Genomic DNA, 10,361 nt, shown 5'->3' on the forward strand with positions numbered 1-10,361 from the left:
CACGGGAGGTTCACTTCACACACTCTTTCTTGTAGAATCTATCTCTCTTTCACTCTCTCTTTCTTTCTTTCTTTCTCTCTCACTCTCTCTTTCTTTCTCTCTCACTCGCTCTCTTTCTTTCTCTCTCACTCTCTCTCTTTCTTTCTCTTTCTCTCTCTCTCTCTTTCTCTTTCACTCACTCTCTCTCTTTCTTTCTCTTTCTCTCTCTTTCACTCACTCTCTCTCTTTCTTTCTCTCTCTCTCTCTCTCACACATAAACTTGAAATATGTTATTTATGGGCATTATACGATTGTTATTTTATTTTACTAAATGATTTGTGGCATTGCTTGCTATCATAGCCTACATGYTTTGGTTTGGTAGAAATTCAACCACATCTAAGAATATTTGACAAACATATTTTCTCTTCAGTGGCTCATATTGTGCTAATGAATCATTTTGTGGTTGGGGGAGGAGGGGACATGTGCCAGCTCAGCCAAGTGTGTAATAGGGAAAATGAGCGAGCAGACTGCTGCAGAGCCGGAGGTGGGAGGGGTCTAGAGGCCCACCGGTGAATTGGTGTGAGGAGAGGAGTGAAGAGACGCGTGAGGAGTGAGGAGAGGAGAAGAGACGCGTGACTTTTCGATTGACTCCACATCATATTTTTTTTAAACACGGCCTGTGAATATGTTCCCTCTGCCCCTGTAAGGCCTACACAATACATGGGTGCCTCAAAAACAATAGAGCCACAAACCGAATTGGCTACATGCGATATAAAACAAGCGTTTATTGGCTATCTTCCCTTAATCTGTATTCTCAAGGTGACAACTATTCGTTGAGAATCCTCCTGGGACCCGACATCTTGACCCCTTGTTGCCTTCAATGATAGGTGATAAAGTGAGCATTGACTAGATAAAATCACTATTACCGCCATGCAATTCAATCGCACCCAGACCATGAATGTGTTCACTATAGGCTACAGCTCTGGTATTCGAATCAAACATAAAATGGTGAGCAAACCACACACACACACACACACACAAAGACACACACACACACACATACACACACACATACACACACAAAAACACACACACGGAATCACATTGATTTGCTGATTATATTTATCAAGATGAAACTAGAATGTATGTACTTGAGAGGTTGTTATAGTTGCAAATATAACTGGACCCAAGGGCAATTCGAACAGATGGACCGGTATTCAGGAAGTACCTGACAGAGACATTCTCTAAAGCTGGAACGGTATGGAGGTAATACCTGACCAGGGAAATCTAAGAACGGACGGTGTGAGGAATACCTGACCAGAGAATATCTTAAAGACTGGACGTAGTGAGGCAGATCACTACCATGGACATATCTAAAGACTGAACGGTAGTGAGGAATAGCTGACCAGAGACATATCTATAAAACTGAACGGTAGTAGGAATACTGACAGAGACATTTCTAAAGACTGAACGGTAGTGAGGAATACCTGGACCAAGAGACATTTCTAAAGAGCTGGACGGTTAGTGAGGAATACCTGACCAGGAATATCTAAAGACTGGACGAGTGTGAGGAACTCTATACCTCAGAGGATCTATCAAGAACTGAACGGTAGTGAGGAATACTGACCAGGACATTCTAAGACTGGACGTAGTGAGGAATACCTGACAGAGACATTTTCTAAAGACTGATGACGGTAGTGAGGAATACCTGACCAGGGACATATCTAAAGAGGACTGGACCAGTACGTGAGGAATACCTACCAGAGACATTTCTAAGACTGAACGGTAGTAGGAATACTGACCAGAGACTTGCTAAAGAGCTGACGTAGTGAGGATACTGACCAGGACATTTTTAAAGACTGGACGGTAGTGAGGAATCCCTGACCAGAGACATTTCTAAACCCTTGAGACTGAACGGTAGTGAGGATAACTGACCAGAGACATTTCTAAAACTGAACGGTAGTGAGGAATACGACCAGAGACATTTCTAAAGACTGAACGGTAGTGATGAATACCTGACCAGAGACATATTAAAGACTGGACGTAGTGAGGAATACCTGACCAGGGACAATTCTAAAGACTGGACGGTAGTGAGGAATACCTGACCAGGGACATATCTAAAGACTGGACGGTAGTGAGGAATACCTAACCAGAGACATATCTAAAGACTGAACGGTAGTGAGGAATACACTGACCAGGACATATCTAGAAGACGGCTATGAGGAATAACCTGACAGAGACATATCTAAAGACTGGACGGTAGTGAGGAATACCTGACCAGGGACATATCTAAAGACTGGACGGTAGTGAGGAATACCTACCAGAGGACATATCTAAAGACTGAACGGTAGTGAGGAATACCTACCAGGGACATATCTAAAGACTGGACAGTAGTGAGGAATACCTGACCAGGGACTTCTAAAGACTGACGGTAGTGAGGAATACCTGACCAGAGACATTTCTAAAGACTGGACGTAGTGAGGAATAATGACCAGGACATATCAAAGACTGGACGTAGTGAGGAATAACCTGACCAGGGACTATTTCAAAGACTGGAACGCGTAGTGAGGAATTTTTATTTTTTTATTATTTTACCGTTATTTTACCAGGTAAGTGTGACTGAGAACACGTTCTCATTTGCAGCAACGACCTGGGAATAGTTACAGGGAGAGGAGGGGATGAATGAGCCAATTGTAAACTGGGGATTATTAGGTGACCGTGATGGTTGAGGGCCAGATTGGAATTAGCCAGGACACCGGGGTTAACACCCCTACTCTTACGATAAGTGCCATGGATCTTTAATGATCTCAGAGAGTCAGGACACCCGTTTAACGTCCCATCCGAAAGACGGCACCCTACACAAGAGCAGTGTCCCCAATCACTGCCCTGGGGCATTGGGATCTTTGTTAGACCAGAGGAAAGAGTGCCTCCTACTGGCCCTCCAACACCACTTCCAGCAGCACCTGGTCTCCCACTCAGGGACTGACCAGACCACCCTGCTTAGCTTCAGAAGCAAGCCAGCAGTGGTATGCAGGGTATGCTGCTGGCAATACCTGACCAGAGCCATTTCTAAAGACTGGACGGTAGTGAGGAATACCTGACCAGGGACATTTCTAAAGACTGGACGGTAGTGAGGAATACCTGACCAGAGACATATCTAAAGACTGGACGTAGTGAGGAATAACTGACCAGAGACATTTCTAAAGACTGGACGGTAGTGAGGAATACCTGACCAGGGACATTTCTAAAGACTGGACGTAGTGAGGAATAACTGACCAGGGACATTTCTAAAGACTGGACGGTAGTGAGGAATACCTGACCAGAGACATTTCTAAAGACTGGAAAGTAGTGAGGAATGCCTAACCAGGACATATCTTAAAGACTGGACGTAGTGAGGACAATCTATCGGACAGATTATATGCACAGTGGAACGAGTCGAACGAGGCCTCTCTCAGACTCGCTGGCTCTCCATTTGCGAATTCCATCAACATTAACTGATGTTTTTTTTAGGTTTTGCACCTGCATACGGCCTGCCATCACACAAAACGTCAATACCACGTTATTAATGTGTTCATGGAACACAAGATCATGCGCACTCGACAAAATATGAATCACTTATGGAAAAGGGATGGGGTTGATTGAAAAGACTGACAGCCAGTCAAATAAGCAATTTTTTTGTATAATCAATATTTTGTGCTTTTCTTTTAGTGCAGATTTAAACATGTGTGTAAACATTTTTGTTTTGACCATTTCATTTATGTTCTTCATAACAAATAATTAAAACGAGTGTGTGCTAATTCCCTAAAACGTAAATGTAAAATAATAAGTATGCCTACCGTTAATAAACAATTGGCTAATAAACAATGCGGATGATTATCTGTAAGCAAGTCTTGCGGAGGGAATCTACCTTAGATTCAGCACTGTAACCCCCTCTCTTCTGGTGTCATGGCTGTTCTTTTCATTCTACAACACATTCAATCAGACAGTCCTACAGATCAGAGGAGGTCTGGACGAGGCTGATAACGCCGCCTGTGATTAACCCCTTCACTCTCTCTGGGGACCGCTTCTATTGTATTTCTGACTCTGTCGTCTCTCTCAGAAAATACCGTTTATGTTTGGTCGTGCAACGTGTAGGCTAAGCCCCCTTTTCTCTGGTATTTTAGGGAACGTTATATTTTACATTTCATTGTGGGAATTGAGATATATGCTAAACATTTTAATAGACTAGATATCATTACCAATCACTGGTGGGATTTTTTAAAATGTGTTTTTCATAGGTATTTTTCCAGCTAATTCCTGGTGATGTTTGATGTTTTAGTGTCCCCTTAATGTGTTAGAAACCTGGCAGATACACGTGACTGTAGGCTAAAATGCAAATCAGCTATTTTAAATGTGAAGATATGATGGTAAGCTGCTGCGTGAAGCCTTCGGTGGTTGGTATTGCACTTGATATAGCCTGGTCCAACAGACCGACAACATCAATAGGATCAAACCCATGCTTTTCTTCAGCACTCAAACAAGCCAAGCAGCGACGGCGGGTTGTTTTTGTCGTTTTTTCGCTCCCCATGCCCAGAATAATATGAGTTTAGAAACATCAAAATATCAATAGTCACTCGGTTGAAAATAAAACATGTCTAAGGATTTAAAAAATAGGCTTATAGCCGCATCCTATGTTCCCACTGCAGAACGCCAAAAAGACCTGTCCAAAAAGAAAAATACAATTCACCTAAATTGTAAAGCATTTTTTCGAATCAAATTGTACATTTAATTCAGCACCAAATAGGTTGAATGAAGAATAGTATTAGGCTTAGAAATATATAACTCATCCGAGGCATTAGTGTCGCGCTCTTACATGAAGTCTTTATTTTTGCCTGGCGAAACACTGGAAAGCGGCACACGCAAACGATCAGTGACATGAGGAAGAAAAAGCTGTTGGGGTGACTTGCTGTAGTAAAAAATGTAAACTTCTAGCTCGCTCCTATTTTCAGGCTTCTTCTGCGTCCGTTGCACACTGCGTGGGTTAGCACGGGCAGAAGAGCTTATTATTATTTGTCAACTTTTAAATTAACTTCGAACAATTATTATTTATTGATAGTTAATGATACGTTATTATTATTACAAACTAGGCCTTCCTATTGGTATTTATTATAATTAAATAGTTGTGTTAGGCTATTTGAGAATTAAATTGTTTTAGTAAAACAATAAAAACGTTTTGGACTCGTGCTGCATGCAAGAGTAAATATTTGTATTTAGTATTTATAGTGAAAATGAAAATCCATATCCACGCATAGCAATAAACATTTTCTGGAGATGATCCCATATCTGGGCCTCTTGTTTTAAACTCACAACTCATATCGATCTCCAAAAATAGTTTGCTATTAAAAGCTATAGTTCTCTCAATCAATGGTTGAATTAAAAAACACATTAAGGTGAAAGCTTCATCCAAAATATTATCTCGAGAAGGTTCGTTGCAGACACAATAAAACGTGCTATGGCCAGTGCATTTAACCTGAAAATACAGCATTTTTATCCTCATTTCCAAATGTATTATTGGCGGCGTTTTAGAAACAAAACCAAGGATATATTATTTTTCTATTTAGATATAAGGTAGGGTTATTTAAAAAAGAGTGTTCTAACAAATAAGATGTCCTGGTGCWTAAAATGCAAGCCTTAGAAATAAAGCAGCCTTTAAATCAGCAGCAAAAAACGTTTTTCTTTCTCTATTGGCTACATGGAATTAACGTTCACCTTACCATCGACAGCCTATTTTGATTGACGAAACAAGAAAATAAGCATTTTCTTCACGAATAAACGAAAAAACATTTGAAATTCGATCCATTTAATTCCAGTAGGCACATCCAACTATCTTTGCCACTAATGACACGCACGTCCTCTTGTCGTTCAAAATGAAACTCAATGGTCATAACAAAAGGTGGTCAAATTCTAGTCTGAAAGTTACATAACTAGGTCCAAAGAGTGGATGGTTTCTCCCTTCAGTTCCCGCCTAGCTCCTTTTATAKGCCACACGTAAAGTTATTTAGTCGAAGCCCCCAGAATGCCATTGGACGTTAGAATTAAGTTTTGTAGAATATGGGGGTAGGGATGGGTCGGGGTACCGTAAGCACCTCCCCTAGAAATGCAGCAAATAGCTCCCGTTTTCTTCTATGGGGTGGCTGCGCCCGCTGGGGGCTGGAGACGTGTTTCACGAAGCAGAGTCCTTGCATTGGCAGGCTGATGATGACACGTGCCTCCTCTTTACCACCCCCAGGCTCAAGCGTACCGCATTGGCATCRGTAACGACCAAGGAAAACCAACTGTGGAAGCGCTGCTGCAACCGTTATTATCAATAAACCAACTAAATAGTAGAAATTGCAACGCGCAATTTAGAGTAATCCTCTGCGTAATAAATTGGTTTCATTCAGAAAAATTGTGTATCACGATCGGACGTTTTCGTCGAGCTAAAGAAGAGAGTGCGTTAACAAGATGCAGAGACGGAGCGCCGACGTCTGAAGGTGACATGAACCTGGGGATGATCAAGAAGTGGAGATAGCAACTGAACATCCATCAGGGCTTTATAAAACCACCGTTTGTACCATAGCCTCGTTTTATTAATGTACAGAAACATATCTGCAAACTAAAGTTGTTGACAATTTATTGTATTTGAATTAGGGGAAAAAACGTCACCGACTAGGTAAACCAGACAGAGGAAGACACAATGGCACATTTAATTCGAAGCAAGTTTCAAAATAAACTGTCAAATGCGGCAACTTCCATGTCGAATAAATCCACTGCGAAGGTGAGCGGGATGATGGCCAGGATGGGCTTCCAGGCCGCCACAGACGAGGAGGGACTGGGCTTCGCCGCATGCGATGATTTGGATTACGATCACCGGCAAGGACTGCAGATGGACATCATGAAATCGGATGAAATGAGTGGTGGAGACGCTGGAGAAGGAAGTGGAGAGGGTGGGATGGCTGTAGGAGAAGACGGAATGGCGACTGGGGACAGCCACTACCAGAGAGATGGCACCGGACCCCCGCCCTCCGGTTCTAAAGCCTCAGGTCTGGGCGAAGAAGAAAAATCACCAAAAATCACCGCTTGGGAAGCGGGCTGGAACGTCACCAATGCAATTCAGGTAAACACGCATTCAGATAACCAGATGAAACTTCATAGGTTTTGCTAGTGTCCTCTTCCCCYCATTCACTCCTTCATTCATTCATTTTGTCGTGTTACCTGCCACCGCCAAAAGTAAAGAAATATACATAGCTTTTCCTTCAAACAGATTGCAACCATGAAATGAATACTTGAAAACGGCACATGGAGATGGGTTACGGCAGTCGATATAGACAACCAATTAGACTACCAAGGGTTCCTTATGAAAAATAAAGAAGAAGAACGAGCCCATCTGACAGGATATTTCGTTTTGATGTAGGATTTAGAGATGAATTGGGCTATTTGAACACATCGACCATTTATGTGATTTGGATAGGATCATAATGAGCGGGGGTGTTAGAATAAGAAGATAACCGCTGGGCGTGAAACGTAATGTTTTGTTGTATTTCATTATATGAAGCCATACACATAGCCYAGAGAATAAAGATAAATATACTGAAATAGTCTAATTCCATGGAGGAGACCCATAGACTTTCATTTGACAAAAGAAAATGACGTACTGGATCCATTGATGCGGTTTTACGCACGAGCTTGGCTCTCTCGATCCGGCGCGCATTCAAGTAGCAGCTCTACTATTTAAAAGGATCTCCCCTTCAGATCGACAGGTGACCTTCTAGATAACCATCTCATCAAGGTCATTAAGATATAGCCTAATCTATGCGGCTCTGTGCTTTTCTCGATAGTCTTTCCGATACGTTATAGCCATTTTATAACGCACTTCACCATTACATTACGCGTGTCAATCACCTACAACCATGTAATATATGGTGACCGTTTAAATGTTAACATTTACTCGACAGTGTATTTCGTATGATGTGTTGCTTTGTTCCTGTTTGGATCCCATAAAGAGCTTATGGTTGATCCTATTAAATACTAAAATGAAGCAAAAAAGTCCCCAAGCCAAGTGCCGTCCCATCATACGTTATTCCGGCTATAGTCATCATCATGGCAGTCACCGTTACGTCAAGACGTGTCTCCTTTAGAACCCCTTAATGACGTTAACACAATTAGCTGGAATGGGCACGCTCACAGCGAAATGGAATCCCCACCAGAACACATGCATTACATCCCCCATTGCATCATGTTACACATAGGATATATTATAATACTTATAATGCATGACGTTATGATCAACAAATACTACACAAATATATATTATAATCTGGAATTGGCCAACCCATTTTGTGTTTATTATGTCCATACCCATGTCAACCATTGAATGCTACAAACCCGTAGCTTTAAGCTATACTGTCATGTATATGCATATGTTTAGGCTTTATTACAACGCATTAGTTATTACCAAGCAAAACCCACATTTTATATAGCCTATTGTATTGGATTTCCTATATTGTGGACTGGTTATGCGTTGTTCCCATAGGCCAATCCATCTCCATATTGTGTATTTTTGTGTTTTCAGGGGATGTTCGTTCTGGGTTTACCATACGCCATTCTCCACGGGGGCTACCTCGGACTGTTTCTCATTATTTTCGCCGCCGTGGTATGTTGCTACACGGGGAAAATCCTCATCGCCTGCCTGTATGAGGAGGACGAAGACGGTCAACTGGTGCGTGTGAGGGACACATACGTGGACATAGCCAACGCGTGTTGTCAGCCGAGGTTTCCATCTTTAGGTGGTCATATCGTGAATGTAGCCCAGATCATTGAGCTGGTAATGACGTGTATCCTGTACGTAGTTGTGAGCGGTAACCTGATGTACAACAGCTTTCCCACGCTTCCTATCTCTCAGAAGTCCTGGGCCATAGTGGCCACCGTCGCCCTGCTACCCTGCGCCTTCCTCAAGAACCTCAAATCCGTCTCAAAATTCAGCTTGCTGTGCACTATCGCGCACTTCGTCATCAACATCCTGGTAATTGCCTACTGCCTTTCCAGGGCGCGTGACTGGGCCTGGGACAAAGTCAAATTCTACATCGATGTAAAGAAGTTCCCAATTTCTATTGGAATCATTGTGTTCAGTTACACCTCTCAGATTTTCCTTCCGTCGCTCGAGGGGAACATGCAGAAGCCCAGCGAGTTCCACTGCATGATGAACTGGACCCACATCGCCGCGTGTGTCCTCAAAGGCCTGTTCGCCCTCGTGGCCTACCTGACTTGGGCGGATGCCACCAAGGAGGTCATCACCGACAACCTGCCGTCAACCATCCGGGCTGTCGTAAACCTATTCTTAGTGTCCAAAGCCTTACTGTCATACCCATTGCCATTCTTCGCTGCAGTCGAGGTTTTGGAGAAATCATTTTTTAATGAACAAGAACGCACGTGGTTCCCAAATTGCTACGGGGGCGATGGACGCCTGAAAGCGTGGGGCCTCTCTCTCAGATGCAGTCTTGTGGTGTTCACGTTGCTCATGGCCATTTATGTACCGCATTTTGCCCTTCTCATGGGTCTTACCGGCAGCCTGACGGGCGCAGGGCTGTGCTTTCTGCTCCCCAGCCTCTTCCACCTCAAGCTGCTATGGAGAAAGCTGCTATGGCACCACGTATTCTTTGATGTCGCTATATTTGTAATAGGAGGCATATGCGCTATCTCCGGTTTCATCCACTCAATGGAAGGACTCATAGAAGCTTATAAATATGGCGTAGAAGATTAGCCAAGCCACAGTCTGCTGGATATAGATGTTACTGCACATACATCTTAAAGTGAATAACTGAAATCACCACTGAGCGCAGTCAGCCCATGCTTACACAATTCATGCGAAATAAATGCGCGCACAAAATGCAGTGCACGCACACATTTGCGCGTGCTCATTACACCCTTGCATTGACACACACGCGTGCGCTTGCGGAGAGTGAGAGACACAAAAGTCACAAAACATGACACACGATATGGACAATTCAACTTGTAATGTATAGCCTAAATATGACTAAATGAATATCCATATGTTTCAGTGGAGTGAAGGTTTACAATAGTTCAAYCGACCTAAACAAAATTGCTAAATGAGCAATGCGTCTTTTCATGTCTCTATGGAGGTCACGTGCCACCTGGAGAGCCATTTCATTTGACATTCAAGTTTACATTCTTAGAAAAAAAGCTTCTGGAGAGAACCAAAAARGGTTCTATGCTTGCTTCATGTATGGCACAACTTAAGGTTCTATATAGAACCAACGTTGGTCTAGAACCCTATATGGAACCCAAGGGTTCTATATTGAAAGACGTTTGGTTCAGTGGAGAAGAACCCCTGGGGGTTCTGATCA

The 10,361-nt window shown here is 42.8% G+C and overlaps 1 protein-coding gene across 1 annotated transcript; it reads left to right on the forward strand.

Moving 5' to 3' along the window:
- The first annotated feature begins 6,269 nt into the window (after positions 1–6,269).
- Positions 6,270–10,152, forward strand: LOC112080941 (vesicular inhibitory amino acid transporter). Its single transcript, XM_024146886.2, has 2 exons — positions 6,270–7,114; positions 8,570–10,152. Exons 1-2 carry the CDS (start codon positions 6,695–6,697, stop codon positions 9,755–9,757), a joined length of 1,608 nt encoding a protein of 535 aa, XP_024002654.1. The 5' UTR covers positions 6,270–6,694; the 3' UTR covers positions 9,758–10,152.
- The last annotated feature ends 209 nt before the right edge of the window (positions 10,153–10,361 follow it).

The sequence above is a fragment of the Salvelinus sp. IW2-2015 genome, unplaced genomic scaffold (genome assembly GCF_002910315.2).
Source record: "Salvelinus sp. IW2-2015 unplaced genomic scaffold, ASM291031v2 Un_scaffold16599, whole genome shotgun sequence".
Lineage (NCBI taxonomy): Eukaryota > Metazoa > Chordata > Actinopteri > Salmoniformes > Salmonidae > Salvelinus > Salvelinus sp. IW2-2015.